Raw genomic sequence first — 16,583 nt, forward strand, 5'->3', positions numbered from 1 at the left:
AATATTGCTTCAAAAAACTTACTCTTCTTTGTAATAATCTGAAAACAAGCCAGCTACCAAAAACTTTTTTCTCAAACGAGGGTTTTTTTTGGATACAACAGGTTTTTCTCGACCATCGACACCATTAACTGGACTCTCGTCTCGCGATGAAGCCACCCGTTTTTTACAAATAATGCTCTTAGAAAGCACGTCGATACTTTTCTCAAAGTCAATTTCCTTTTCATTTAATGGTAATGGATCATTTTCATCATGATCATGAAGGGTATCTAAGGAAGGTTCACGAGATTTAGATGTTATTCTGCGACTAATTACTGTATCTAATGAACTCTCACGTGAGCTGGAATGTATTTCGTGAGTTTTTTTACTAGTCGTGCAAGACCTTGATTTTCGCCTGTTAGCTATGCTCATTGGCTTTGCACCTTTTTCTGAAATATTTTCTAGGGTCGATTTCTTGCGTTCCACCTTTTTGGTCCCCGTTTTCACATCATCAGCTGTATTATCAGAACTCCTAGTAAGTCGGCGTTCACTAGGATACAAAATGGCCAAACTAGATTTTGGTCTCAAGCCAACTTTGGTAGATTTTTCGACATTTTTCCGCTTTGAAAATATTTCCTCTATTTCATGTGATGGCGACATCGCCCTTGTTTTTCTTTTCAATCTTTCTAAATTATCTAGACGACAAGTATTTTTGTCAGCCTTCAAATTCAATAAGCTTAATGGGATACTGTCTTCTGGGTCGTTCCCTAAAGAACTAGTTAATGATGGGATACTATCACTTTCACTGAGCACTTCCCATTTATTGATGTGATTTTTTATTTCTTTGTCGCTCTTACTTTGTTTAAGTTGCAAAGCAGGGGCTCTTAAAATTGATGAACTTCCAATCCTTTTCTCGCTAGTTTTCTTGTCTGTAGATGGAACTTTATTATTATCTGGCAGAACATCCTTTCCTTGTAATTTTTCTAGAGCAACAACTGTCAATCTACCTTGTTTCGGTAGCTCATCTTTATTGAGAACAATTTTTAACTCTGGTTTCTTTACCGTCGTTCGTTCGAGAAAACTACTCATAGCTTCACCATCTTTAGGTACTCTTTCAAATGCAGAATGATCAGTGTCTTCTGACGTAAAATTATCGGAACACATATTTAATGCACTGCTAGGTTCTATTTTCTTCTTCTTCTTTTTAACGCTAGGAAAGCCAGTTCTATTAATAGCTTTACGTCTTCGTGTCCTTTTCTTAGTCTCTGCAATTTTGTTATCTACTAAGTCCTTACTTTCAGAAGTTTTGGTAGTTAAGCCTGACTTTTTGACAGAATCCATAATAGATATTTTCTCTGATGTTATTTTGGGAACTATTACTTTTGTCGGTAGTACTAATTTGCTTTCTCTTATTAGATTATTAGATGTCTTTTTCTTTTTCTTATCATTTGTATCTTCATTTTCACTATTCAGATTTCTTTTAGTTTGACGTAAATTATGACCACTAGCTGTCTCTTGGATTTTATCAGATAAAACTGCTGCAATAGACTCGCCTCGCTTCGGCCTGATTATAGGGTCAGGCGTTTCAGATATTAACGCGAGAGGTATTTCTGCCTCGGTGTCTATTGATTCCAACAATGCATTTGAACTTTTAACATCCATTCCTTTGGCTTTATTTCTACTCTTAGCACTGTCTACAAAAACACTAACGCAAATTGAGGACTTTGGTATTTGATCTTCTAAATCAACTGAGGGTTCAAATATACCCGTGGGATTATCAACATTAACAACAACAGATTGTTCCACAGTAGCTTCTGTTGTTTTTGTTTTTTTGGTTTCTAAAACTTTTCCTTTAGATACGGGTGATTTAATTACACTAGCTCTAGTGTTAATTTGCGGAGACTCCTTGCCCTTATTTTTTTCTTCACATAATTTGGTGACACCATCATAACTGTTTTTCTCCTTTTCTAGAATTCGAGATTCAATCGATTTTCTTATATTATTATTTAAAAGCGTGTCTAAGACTTTAGTCGCTGCGCTTGGATTTATTTTTGATACTAAATTACTTGTCAAACCCTCGAGTCTATTTTTTTTACGTGTCATAATTTCAGATTTCTGGGCAGGTGGAATTGAACTTTTATATAAAGAACGCGCTGACATACTTTTAAGTGGATCTATAGTTGTTGTATTAGACAAATTATTCTGATATGTGGATAATTCCGTCAACTTTTCAGATTCTTTGCTGTCTTCTTTGGACGTGTTTTGATTGATATCCTTAGAAACATTAGTATTTACAGATTTTTCTTCAGATAATTTTTTAGATAATGACTGCACAACTTGATCTAAGCTTGAATGTGATATAACTTTATCAACTTCTAGTCTATGACGCTTTTTTGGTGTCGCAATAGGAGCTGAGTTACGCATTGGCGACAATCTTTTTTCTGATCTAGGTGATGATATTCTATGAGGTTCAGCTTTTGAAGACTCTGCTTTAGTTTCGCCATCTTTAGACTTTGGTAAGGACTTTTCCAAGTCATGAACCATCTTGTGAACGGCTTTAAGTTTTTCTGATGTTTCATAAATTTTTTTAGACAGTTCTGACTGTTCCGCTGTTGGTTTTTGTATAGTCAGATCATCATCAATATTGTTAGAAAGTGATGGCTGACTAGTACTAGTATCAGTTGTATCATCATCTTTAGAAGTTAATTCTCCTGCATTAATGTTCGACTTCAACGCTTTAGGAGAAGATTCACAATTCTGAGTTTTTGAGTCTTGAGTACTGTTTACAGCATTTTTAGAATTATCACTACTTTTTTTTCCTTTTTCTGCTATTGACTTTTGTTTGGAAGATTCTTCTGTTATATTATTATGTATATCTCCCATACAATCAGTTTCAGTGCACAAAAATTTATCTGAAGTGAGATCGGTCTTGGAATTTTCATCAAATTCAGCTGTTACTAAACTCAGACTTAATGAGTTACTTGTAGAAGAATTTATATGATAATGTCTCTTTTTCAAAGGTAACTTATGTTCATTTGTATCTTTACCTTTATTTTGAGATTCAGTTAATTGTTTTTTATGTCTTCGCTTTGATGTTGGAGTAACAATTTCCTGATTATCTGATGTTTTTCTTTTCTTTGAAGCTCTTTTTATTACTTTTGTTGGAGCTAGATCTGTTGACTTTTCTTTTTCTGCTGCCTTTTGAGGAATTTGTGAAATATTTGTCATGAATTTGGGAGCAATTTGACATAGTTTTATAAAATTTGATATTAAGCTGTCCATATCTTGACTAAATTTTTGATCAACTGAATCCACAGAATTTCGATTTGTATAAGATTCACGGCACCTAGAAACCGATCTTGAGCGATGTCTCCTCTTGCTACGATGCCTGTGATGTTTACTTTCAGTTTTAATGGTTATTCTAGATGGTCTTTCTGTTTGTTTCAAATTTATTTTTGGAGGTGCTAATACAACTGTTCTTCTATGTTTTTTTATGTTATACGTGGGTTTTATATGCGGCTTTTTAAAATTCAAGAAAACATTTCTCGACAATGATTTATTTGGAATGTAGGTATTTTTAGCTTTTTCAAAACAACTGGGCAACGATTTTGTAATATTTTCTCGTTTTGCATTCGGGGAATCTTTTTTTACTTGCTTACGATTTTTTGGAGAAAGTGTTCTAGTAAAATGTCTTAAGCTGTCTTCTTTTTTTGCGCTAGACAATTTAGTACCAACGCATATTGGTGATACACCAAATTTATGAGTAAAAACCGGTTTCAGCGACGGCAAAGGGCTCCCAGTATAACGGGTCTTTGAAGGGGATTTCAATAAGGTGTTATTGTTATTATGACTCACTTTAAAAATATTATATGTAGTAACTGGCCTCTGCAAGCCACTAAACACAGGGCCGGGTGCAAATGGATCCGAAGAATTGAGTCTTAGTACGTGCTTTTGATTATTCTTTGTAAAGCCATAGTTATATTTCGATGGTAACGGATATTTTGTGCAGACACTAACATATTTCGGGCTAGCGTTTGGTTTTCGTAAGTAAGTCTCACATTCTGAATCGCTGGAGCTGTGACCCAAAGTAAGACTACTAAAAGTTTTATTTGACAGTACTAAGATTTCTTTATCAGATATAAAATGCTTTTGATATTTATAGTAGGATCTGTTTCTGACGGAGCGCGTTTTTTTCAACTTCCGCATCCGTCTTCGCATACTTCGGACACTATAATCAGTTTTATAACCAGATTTATCACTTTTGTACCCGGATTTATGATCGCTTTTATAACCAGATCGATAGCAGTCACTTTTATAACCTGATCTGCAACCATAATCACTTTTATAGCCTGATTCTATTAATCTACTACAACTTTTATACGGTTTGAATTCGTGGTCACTTTTATAACCCGAAAGAATATCTTTATATTTGGGATTGAGGTCAATTTGCTTCCAGGTCGGGTCAAGCGGGTCATCAGCAGCCGCTTCATTTTCACTTTGATGATCTCTCCATGAATTATTTATCGCTTTATTATTTTTGTTAGTTTTAGGTAAATTAGCCAGTTTGCTATTTACTTCTTTCCTTTTTGCGTAAACACCAGATAACACAGATCTATTAGAAGGTAATGAATCATCATCACTATCAGCTGAATCGAATTGATTTTTATCTCTTAAAGTTTTTGGTGTGGTTTTTGTACTTTTTGCTTTATTTTGTGGTTTTCTGCCGACTTTCTTTCTTGGCGGATATAAAACTCTATCAGTAGCATATAACATCCTATCTAAGGCTGCTATATCGAGTTTGTGATCATTTTTTTTACTTTTTTCAAATTTATTTTGCTCTTGTTTAAGCGGAATAGGAGAGGGTGCCTCAGTTTTTATTTGTTTAATTTCATTTTCTAATCGCTTTTTCTGGAAATCGCAATCGCTTGAATCAGACCTATTGTGCGTTCGGCTTCTTGTTTTTGATTTAGAGCGTGCACTTTTTCGCTCGCCGATATTATTTTCTTTATGAGTGGACTTTCGACTATGCCTACTATTATTCTCATCAATATCGTGTCTTCGCAATGGTGAATGTGTTGGTGAGTTATGGTTAGATAGAATTCCAGAATCAGGAGAAACATTTGGCGGATCATTATTATTATGAAAGTCGTTAATTACATTAACCTTAGCTTTAACTTGTTTTTGAGATTCAGTACCTTTGCTCTCATATTCGTCCACTTTTCTTACTTTACGGGGGCGTCCTCTTTTCCTTCTAGATTCAATAATTATATTTTTAACATCTTCCTGAGATTCAACAGAGTTTGTACTAATTGTATCTAGTTTTTGAGACTCAATTTGACTGACCGAGCTTGTGTCAGCACCAACAACTGTTATAGGTGAACTTTTTAAAAGGTCACTTGAACTACCAAGTTCTGAACCACCCGATGTTATATCTAAATTCATAAAGTCGTTATTATCTACACAATCGTCCAGACTTGAAGCACTTGGTATTGTTAACACTACAGATTCTGTGACGGAAGTTATGTCGTCAAGGGCTTTGTTTATTTGAGAAAGCTCTTCTGTTTGCTGCGGACTCAAATGCTGCGTGTTATTCAAATAGTTTGAAGAAATTGGAGGAATTTCCGACAAATTATTTATTTGGCCCAGGACACAATCACTGATCGTCCCGACCCCTTCAATAGAGTTTGATGTTATACCACACGGTAATGACGGAGTTGCTGCAGTATTTATGGTGGTTAATGGAACTGTACTACTTAATAGCTGTGTCTGCGCGACAAACTGTTGTAGTAAACTAGACGCGTAATGTGAAGTGCTCTGATGGACAGTATCCGAATTTGAACACTCATTTTCTGAACCTGATGAATCTGCAGTTGCCCTTTGTATTGCAGCTGTTACTAGTTGTGGTGTTAACTCCATTTCACTACTTGAACCATCACCTGTAAAATAAAATAAAAATCAACAGTAATACTTGACGTTTGATGTTCAGTTATTCAAATGATATATTACCTTGATTTGACTCACCATTATCTGCAATAGATTTGTCATCGTTTTCGGGTGCAGCGTTATGAACAGAGAAGGTCGAGAAATTGGACTGTTGCGCCGGCGCGCTCGATGTTTGTTCTGGAAATAGTTCCGCAAGGTCCGCATCGTCGATGACCTATGGAATATATTTCGGATTATCGGATGAGTTTATAATAGCATAGCCTAGATTACTAAAAAAGAAAAACATTTAATAAAAAAATATTATTTGATGGCTACAATTATCTTCGGTACTGTAAATAAATTTTGAAATACCAATTTGTGGGATATTTGTTTTTTTAAAGTAAAGAAAACATTAAGTGTTTATGAGGATGTAACTTGTAATTGATATTAAAATTATGAGGTTAACATTTTACAAATCATGCTTACCTGCAATTGGCAAGCGGCAGCAAGAGCAGCGTTGGAATCATCCGGCGACGTGTTTGCAGAGCCACCAGCAGCATCCGCAGTGTCGGAATCAGAAGATGATGATGAGGATGAGGACGACGACGATGACGATGACGAAGTCGATGATGACGTACTACTACCGCATGCACCGCTCTCTGCCGCTGATGACGCAAACTGTAAATAATTTAACTGTAAATATTTTAATTAAACTATTTAAGATTACTTTCAAACTACTGTTATTGTTAACATACAACCAAAAAAAGGTCCGTATCACTAGTTTTAACAATTTCCAAAGAACATTTGTTGGCGTTTTTATCGTTTTTCTATCTAGACATATTTAATCATCGATTCAACGAAACATACAGTCATAAGCATGGATTATTAACTCTTTCGACAAAAAAACAACATTTTGTACACATGTTGTAGCATAAATTAAAAGAAATAAATAATTCCAACAAAAATTTTCATATGATAACTTTTCCAAAGAGATAATTTATAACCAGAGACATAATATTCGTTGAGATAGCTTCGTACTTGCTAAGAATGCTGAAGCAATTGCAGAGTTTAACGACAATAATCACTTTGAGCGAGAGGTGCCATTAGCTCGGCAAGATTGATTTAGCGTAACTAGTACCAACAGTTGTTTCGCAAGGGCTCTCACTGGCCGCAATACTGCACCTTTACATTCGTAACAGGCTACACAAACAGTGCATTAAATCTAACGACCATTCATACATTTCCTGTATATTGCTTGAAATTCGTTTTATTTGCAGTTTAGTTCATCGTGTATGACCGAAAATATCGATGTTTAGTTTGCGCGTTCGCGCCGGTCGTGCGCGATTAGTGGAAAGTAGTCGTATATGTGCCAATAAATATATACGATAATACTGCATATAACACCAAGTTGTTTTTCCCTTTCCAGTTAGTTTCTGAAGAACGAATGTACAACTCACGACTTTCGATAACACAATGAAAGCAAGGGATTTACAGCACGCTTCCATTATTTGACTTGTCTAACGCGGCTTATCTGTCATCGTTCTTGCAATTAATTTTCGGCGTACTTAATTATAATGGTTTATGATTTTTTGAAGTTCAGTATCTAATAATGATCTGATTACCTATGATTCAGAATAATGAATTCACGACGAATTTATCACTAACAAAATAAAATACAGCTACAAATGTGATTCATAAAGCAGTTATTATTAGTATATTCAAACCTTCACCGTAAATCAAACCTTGAGTAGACAAGCTATATCAATCGCAGCTAATAATGTATCTAACGATAAGTTAATAATAACTTATTTGTAAGAATTGTTGAGCAATAAGGTGATGTATGAAGGGCACTAATCAATAAGGCGGAAGGGCAAGCAGCCCTCGCAATGCAAGGGGTTGAAGTGTCGTGTGGCCGGTGGTCTTATCACGGCTCGCATATCAAACACCCTGAACTACCCCATGTTAACACAGCACGTTTTTTACACAAATTGTAAAAACAGTTCTAATATTTTCTATATTTTATAATTATTTTTCTATCATATAAATTGTCTCCATCAATATGTCAATAATATTGCAGATAGTAGATACTTAACTTAGTATCTACTTTTTATCATATTATTATGATCTGTTATAAATGATTGATCGAATATGTAAGTATCAATTTAATAACATGATTTTGTAATTAAGCAAACAATAGCGTCCTTGTGTCATTTGAATAGAGATACGATGCGTTTTTTTTTTTAATAATAAAAAATGAGCAAGAATGGTCATGATAAAAACAATAAAAAAATCAGATATGTTTTTTAATCGTTATGTGCACCCAATATACGCATTAAGTAGAGTCGATTATCCGTTCCTGATGATGATACATAAAGAGTACTTTCCTCTAGTTTACCAAATTGGTTCCCGTTTACGGTCATTGATCCACCTCTTGTGGTCGCAGCATGAAGTCATGTCGCTAATAACCTTCGCCCGTAAACGCTATGTAACGCAAAAAGATTTACACAAATCGGACTGAAGTCCTGAGATTAACGTGTCTAACTATAGAAATTCTCCAATTCATTATAGATAATATGGTTCATAGAAGCACAACTACTGGTGACTCTCAAAATTATTAATAAAGCGCAACATTTTGTAAATATCTAAATATGTCTTACGGTATGATATATTTTAATTATTTACTCAACATATTTTAGCTACGATGCGACAAATGGACACATAGACACCTAAAACTCTTTACGATGGGTTAAAAAATTGTAAAATAAAAATAACTAATACCTACATCAATGAATACCTGGCAATCATAGTCAGAAAAAAATTAAATTTATATGAAACGTCTCACGTTTGAATCGACAATAGTGTAACGGTGCCTGTACCTAAGTCAGACGGCGCCGACACGAATATCACATTAACGACCTCGTGATCTACGGAGATTTATATCTGACAGTAAGTCAAACAAACACAAAACGTTTATCGAATAGCTTTCAAAACGTTTTTGTTTGTGAAAATAGGGACACTCCACGATGAAATCATGTCAGTATAACGACATACATATATACCAATAGATAAATAAATTTTAACAGAATTATGTCTGTGCATTCCATTTATTTTATAATAATCTAGTATAGGATTTTTTTATCCATACAGACGCATGGTAAAATTTTGGAAATGTAAGACTTTTTGTACACAATGAAGTCACGCAACGATTATAATTAAAACAAAGCATGGTTTGTGCAATGGCCGCTTTTATTTTAATGTTTATATACTATTAATTTCACACTAAACACAAATTGTCAATATCGAGAGATATATTTCTAAAATGAAAAAATGATGTTGTAGTAAAGTTAATCTTTAATTTTTTGTGCACAGAAAGTCCTATGAATTTAAAAAAAATCGTAATGAGTACCAAATGAGAAAGAATCGTCTCTTAAGCGTAAACAATTTATTATATTAATAAATCAGTGACCATTTAACTCTGTAGTACACTGAAGTAAAATATTGCGATTTCTTAGACAGCGAAAGCATTCTTAGAACATTAAAACCTTAACGATGATTTTATAACTATTCAAAAAAAAAACTAAACTATGTTACGTGGTCTAAGACACAAATTGATACTTGGAAGTTATTTGCACGAGTCATCGACCCCGAGTCCGAATGTCGAAAACAATACCCGCTGGTAATGGAACACTCTAATGATCGCGTATCGAGGTTGATCTTAAATTATATTGTGTTCAATAGCATCTACAGAGAACATGGCGATTAGCGTCACGAATTACGAAGTGTTGAGTATGCGTTTCAAATTTTTACGCACATTTCATACCTTTTATGAATATTATATCAAATTAACAGCTAATTAGATATATTCTTGCATCGAAACTGCCAATATTCATAATCTATCAGTTTCAAACACGATTTGATGAGCAACATAAACTTTGAGACACATACAAAGCATGAAAAATTTAGTTACAAAAACAAATAACACTCCTAATAAATGCAAACATTTAAAAAAATAAACCGACTTCCAATATAACAAAAAATGCACTAAAAAGTATAACATGATTTAATTGACTTTTTTTTAGTTTGTTTTATAATAAGTCGAGATGGCCTAGTGGTAAGAACGTGCGAATCTTAACCGATGATCGTGGGTTCAAGCCCGGGCACTGAATTTTCATGTGTTTAACTTGTGTTATAATTCATCTCGTGCTTAACGGTGAAGGAAAACATCATGAGGAAACCGGCATGTGTCGAATTTCACTGAAATTCTACCACATGTGTATTCCACCAACGCGCATTGGAGGAGCGTGGTGGAATAAGTTTCAAACCTAAATATGTAATGTGATAGCGAAAAGTTTAAATCATCGAAATCGGTGTAGCCGCTTTCGAGTAATTCGTGAAAATAAAAAAACAACCTTTTTTTAAAGTGTGTTTAGAATACTATAAAGTTCGAATGCTGACCGATCAAGAAAGTCCGTGAACTTGACTGCGACAGACAATCGAGCTTCAGTCCGGGCGGAGATATCAAATAGCGGAAGGGCAAGAGAAAGGCCGATCAGCGATATTTGCGTGCGCGTATTGTTAAGCATGTAAAGCGATACTACGATTGAATCTCTCCGCACAAGCGCTAATGATGTTCACATACATAAACAATGACTAATAAATAGTTACGATTGCGTGAGCCCGTTCCATATTAGCTTTCCATTATATTTTAGCTATAACAAGAACGAGCTAATTAATTAGTATAGAACAGTTACGTTACAATTTAGACGTATGTTATTTGCTACTAAATAAATATCAAAAATCTATTAATCAGAAAACAATACGTATCGCCAATCGCAAATTGCGATCGTTTCATAATATCAAACCGCTTGCGCTGCGGTGGCCAGTGCGGCGAGCTGATAACCGATCACTGCATCTCACGTCCAAAAGATCAATCAGCTTTTCTATGGACATTTCATTTTACATCTTACCTACAACTGCAAAAAGATCTCAATCCCACGCACCTATCAGCAGTTGCAATATTTCTATAAATGATTATATTATACCGCGAGGCCGTACATTCGCGTAATTGGTAACGATTATTAAGAGAATTTATATTCGATAAGTTGACAGTTCGTGCCTCAAATTAAATTCAATTTGAGTTAAAGTTGAATTTTAAACGTGACACATATACGGAGCCGTTTTGAGAATGTAATGGTACGTTCAGATAATCACCGGCTGCCGGAAATCTTCGCTTTGTAATTTAGTTATTCACTTCACACTCATTCACTGAATTGCTCTCGGACAAAGAGCTGTGAAGTAGATATAGTGAAAACGATTATTACTGAAGCGTTACATCAAGTTATTTAAATTCGGATGTCTTCTAGTTAAAATTCAGTGGTAACAAGTACAAGATAAAGTAATCTTATCACAATGCACATAATCACCGGTTTACATATACGGATAGCCCGCATCGGAACGAGTATCGTAAACCACGCCGTTAATAGAAGATTATTTTCAGTTTTAGTTTTTTGTCGTCAGTTGCTAGCACCTACGCATTATTAGAACAGGGCTGTAATACAGTGCAACATTTCAATTATTTTTTTTTTTAATATATTCCCTCAGAACTATTATTACATCTAAAAGCTCGCTTCGAAGTTCAATTCGAAGTACAAAAAAATGTACGGAAAATAAATGCATATTTATACATTTTTCATTGTTGCAATGACAGTTTGCGCGCGTAGTAAGCGTGCATACAGGATTAAAGGTTACATTATTAATTGGCAGCCCTGAATGAAGGCGGCTATCCGGTGGCGGTTGATTGTACTCATCAAGGTTTTCTGCACTCAAGGACGTTGGTTGCTAGACGATTGCTGTCGAACGCCTCTTATTATTTCTCTCCAGACACATCTCGTTTTTGTCTCGACTCATTTATATTCATGATACATATCGACTGTTAATCCCTATAAATCGTGTTTATAAATCTGCAGTTAAGTTATGAAAACCTCATACCATCTTGTACTATGACAAAACGTATGAAAAGTAAATGCTTGTTATGAATTAACAATGGCATTGCCTGTGTGGACAAAGGCAATGGAAATATTGTTTAAATTTTGATATTCTATTCCAAATTTAAGGTAATGTCATGTTAAAGCTACAACACTGCTTTTAAAAATCATGTGTCAATTCTTGATGATCAGCACATTACTAACAATATTCCATCTAAAGACCAAATGCCATTGTAATAATTATAGGCGATTAAAAATAAGTGTAAAAAAAGTATTACGCAACATTTAGATAATGGAAACTAAAATTTATATATTCAAAGTTCGTACAGAGTCGGAGGCATGTTTAAAATGAGATATTGATTCGGAATATTTGAGGCAACGAAACGTGCCCCGTATCAATGCTTTAGTCGGTTTATTTAAATCAGTTTTTGTACAGACGTAACACCAACAAAAACTATAGACTATGTTCATCTACTAAGGTTCACTCACCTCGATAAACCGAATGTGCGAACCTCATTGTCTAGTACATTTTTTGTGGCATATGGCCAGTTCACGGTGTTTGAGCAGATGGTAAACAATTACAATCAGCCTTTTTGTCTCGATCTCAGATAATTCGAAAGACAGCTAGCGTTTAGTACATTACGATAGAATCAATATTCGAACAATGCAGTTACTTCTGACAATCCATCCAATTCAAGGGTGTATGCAAATAAACAGCACGTCAACAAAGCTGATTGCAAGTCGAAAAAAAAAAACAAAACAAGGACAAGGACAAAAGGACCACCAGTCAGACCCATCGCACATATGAGGACGGCAGTCTTTAATTACATTTATTTGCGTCGAGGATATCGCGTTTTTATGACTGGTATGGCTGGCTTAAATAAACATAAGTAATAATTACACAGTTGCTTAACCGAGAGCGTAATTTTTAAGCTCCGGCGGCGAGTCATGATATTGACATTTGGCGTATTGAATGTGTTATTAACTGCGGTAAGCTGTTACATTTATGAAGTTTGATCAGTAACTTCATCAATTATTTCTATTATTGTTACCGTTAGCAATAAAAGTAATAAGTTAAATAATAGTACGTTTATTCGAAAACATCAAAGTAATATTTATACTTATATAAATTTCATGATTTATAGTTTCATATAAACAGTAATATTTATAACATTACATTATTTCAATTATTAGTCCCAAAAAAAAGTACTTTTTTTGTTGAGTATTATTAAAAAAAAGTTTATAAATGTATTTAATAACCATAATTTAATAATAAAATGAACAAGTGATTACACGAAAGACACATTGCGGTTTTAAAATAAAGCAATGTCCGAGCGTGTTCACGATGTGCAAAGTGGGTGTTGCGTCTAGAAACCGCAACTTAATGGTATGTGAAACGCGTGCACCCAAGTATCTATAAACTTTATAGATACTGTAAATAATTTAACAAATAATTGATAAATATACTATAATAAAATATATAATACTAGGCATAATAATTCTACATAGAATTACATATATCGTTGTTAATCAATAACATTCCATACTTATATATATTTATAAAATGAAATATTTTAATACTTTTACATTGGATTATAACTACTACTGTAAAGACATTTAAAAGTTACATATGTATCGTAAATAATATTAAACGGATATAGTGTCTATTAAAATATACGTGAAAAAAACAATGGAAATAAAATATTTTTTGCTTCATATTATTTTTCCGATTCAACGTTCGGATATGAATAAATTAATTGAGATATTAAAACTACAATCAAAGCTGCCGAATAATAAATATTATCAAAAACAGCGTACCTGTTAAGATAAATAACCGTCGCTAATGCCAGCGATCAGACAAACGATATAAAAAAATGTAATGGGGCTGCCAAACTGGTGTGATCATCAATTCGCAAATAAAACACGTGTTGTCTGATCGACGGACTTTGCGTTACAATCTTTACTTTATTCAGATCAAGGAAAAACCTAATTTTATATACTTATTGCTTATTTTTGAGTTTTTTATATTTTAAATAGATGCAACGTTCTTTATTCCTTGATAATAAAATTAATTATCACTGGGGCATTAATTTATTTTAAACTACATATTATATAATAATATTATTTTATTTTATCACTTTAACGCAAGTCACAGTACTTGCAATGTGTTTTTAATTATAAGTTTTAACCTTCCTTTTCATATGATGTACCTACTTTTGACCGAGTGCCAAGAACAATTTAAACGGTAAAGGTTCTCGACGAATAAATTGTGAAACATGTTTGAATCATACAAAGCTAATAGTCAGCTCGTTAAAGTATTAAGTGGCTTATTGAGCCAACTATCAAACACTGTTGATTCAATTACACGAACAAATAAATTATATCTTATTAAAACGCATCGCGTTCTCAAGTCATCTCTATAAACACTCGATTATTAATGCCGTTTATAATAATTTTAACAAAAACACTTCTCAGCACACATTCATAAGTCGTGATGTCACTCTGTCACATTGTGAATACAAGTGCTACGCGACGACGAAATAAAAACACCATGATATTGTTTACGGTCTTCATCGAAATCATTTTAAAGGACACGTCAATACAAAAAGAGGACAATGAAGTATTAAAACTAAAATCATGTTCTAAAGATATCATTTTATTTTAAATAACCATTTAAGTGTCAGCTTTTTGCGTAATGTTCGACACGTTTTAATTTTATTCAAATTTATTAAATAAAATTTTGTTTATATACCTTCGTATAATATTAATATATTTTAAAAACTTCTTAATTTCATACTCAAACCTCCTGCTATACATTTATTATAGGTAAGTATACGATGAGAGGATAGTACTCCTACGGTCTAGTGCTGTACTAAGGCCTCCTATCCACCACTTGAGAAGAAGGTTGGGAGCTTATTCCTTCACACGGCTCCGAATGTTGGTTGCTCATATTATCATATCGTGTTTAAAATATAAACTCAACATTACCTTAAATCTGCCTAGCATTGATACTCTACATAGCTAAGTTGCAAATTGAAGTATAAGTGACCCCGTGTAATTAGAGGCCCAAAGAACATCTTAGATCCTTGGCTCCATGGTTGGCACTCCATTGAGGGTGTAAAGGTCGCATAATCTACTACTTGCAATACCCGAATCGAATGATCGAAGTTTACTACTTAAAATCAGGTAGCCCATTTAGTCGTAGACTTCCTAAAGTAATATATATATTATCAATACGTATAAAAAATACTCAAAGAATGCCGTGGCATTTGATTAAGGTAAAAAAAATTACTTAGCGTCGTGCGTACAAGTTATTTGTAATTTTAATACCATTAATGGAAAGTGGAACCACACACGGAGGTAAGGCGTCTTCAATTTGTCCGTTTTTTATTAATGAACAAGAGTACAAACGTATAAGTAATTATACTAGTTTCTTTAATTGAAATCAATATTTATTGTTATTTATTATTAGTTATTATGAAACGAATATCTTTCAAATTTCAACGTACATAATGTATATTTGAATTATATAAAATAGTTAAATTGTTAGTTAGCAGCGGTAAACTAAACTTCAAAAAACCGTTGTTATGGTTTTAGTAACTCCTAAACATTAACTTAAACGGTTATTTTAAAAAATCAAATTCTTTAATTTTGTTTATTTGCGTAGTATCAAATAAATTACTGTTCGCATCAGTTTCTTCGTCTACTTCTTCAAAATTACACGATGAATTTTGATACAATATTTACTGAAGTTAAGTAAGTTTCTTTATGAAGGTGATATAATACATTTATTTTATCAGTGAAAATTTGATATTTCGTAATCAAGGCAATAAAACGTGCTTAGAGGGTGGGAACATAGCTTATACTGACACAAAACTTGTACTTAATTACATACAAGTCTTAAAAAGTCCATAACAGGATATTTTTCTTTTAAATTAGACACTATTTATAAAAAAAATGAGAAATAATAAACGATAAGTATAATTCAAGTTATTTGTCGCACAATAATTTCCAATCAATATAATTAAAGTATTGGTTTTAACAATTTTCTATAAAAGAAAAAATACTAGTTACTGCAGATTTCACCTTTGAATGCAAAGCACAGTTTTAAAGATATTTCAAATGCATTTGAAACAAATGTGAGACATGCGTTAGATGAATTCCACCTTAATTAACACAACATATATCCTGAGTTCTAACTCCTACTTATATATGTTGAAAATGCTTGAAGTAATAGTGTACACATTTTTAAAACAACTCGTCATACTGCCTTCACTGTTGGTTCATTTTTCTTCGAGAGAATCGGAATTGCAATTTATCGGCTAAATGCATTTTTACCATTATTCCACGCGGTTATGATTTGTACAGTAACTGTTTATATGCATATATTTGTATTTACTATATTAACTATTTATATTTAAATCCTCAAAGCCGCATGATTCATATGTTAATAACACATTTCCTTTATAAAATTATAATATATCATAATATTCGTAACATTATACTTCATTAATTATATTATTAGTTCTTATTAGTGATCGAAGATTATTACATATTTATAATCTGACCGAACCGAACAGACAAAATCATTTTTAGGCCACAGTCCAATTACCTCAATATGATGAAAATAATTTATGAAAGATGGAAGTATTTATTAAATTTATAATATATATATATATAAATTTATAATATATATATATA

The 16,583-nt window shown here is 33.1% G+C and overlaps 2 protein-coding genes across 7 annotated transcripts in view; one reads left to right on the forward strand and one right to left on the reverse strand.

Annotated features, from left to right (window-relative positions):
- The window catches only part of LOC126773154 (probable 39S ribosomal protein L23, mitochondrial), a 176,580-nt gene that overhangs the window by 23,217 nt on the left and 136,780 nt on the right, over nt 1-16,583 (forward strand). The gene's annotated exons all lie outside the window — the stretch shown is intronic.
- LOC126773139 (uncharacterized) overlaps nt 1-16,583 on the reverse strand; it is a 44,398-nt gene that overhangs the window by 8,217 nt on the left and 19,598 nt on the right. For all 6 annotated transcript variants that reach the window (XM_050493763.1, XM_050493765.1, XM_050493768.1 and 3 more), the window contains 3 exons: nt 6,385-6,576; nt 5,998-6,133; nt 23-5,912 (listed from right to left, as the gene is read on the reverse strand). In XM_050493763.1, the coding sequence (XP_050349720.1) occupies nt 23-5,912; nt 5,998-6,133; nt 6,385-6,576 (6,218 nt within the window). The remainder of the gene's footprint in view (nt 1-22; nt 5,913-5,997; nt 6,134-6,384; nt 6,577-16,583) is intronic.

Source organism: Nymphalis io, chromosome 14 (assembly GCF_905147045.1).
Source record: "Nymphalis io chromosome 14, ilAglIoxx1.1, whole genome shotgun sequence".
Lineage (NCBI taxonomy): Eukaryota > Metazoa > Arthropoda > Insecta > Lepidoptera > Nymphalidae > Nymphalis > Nymphalis io.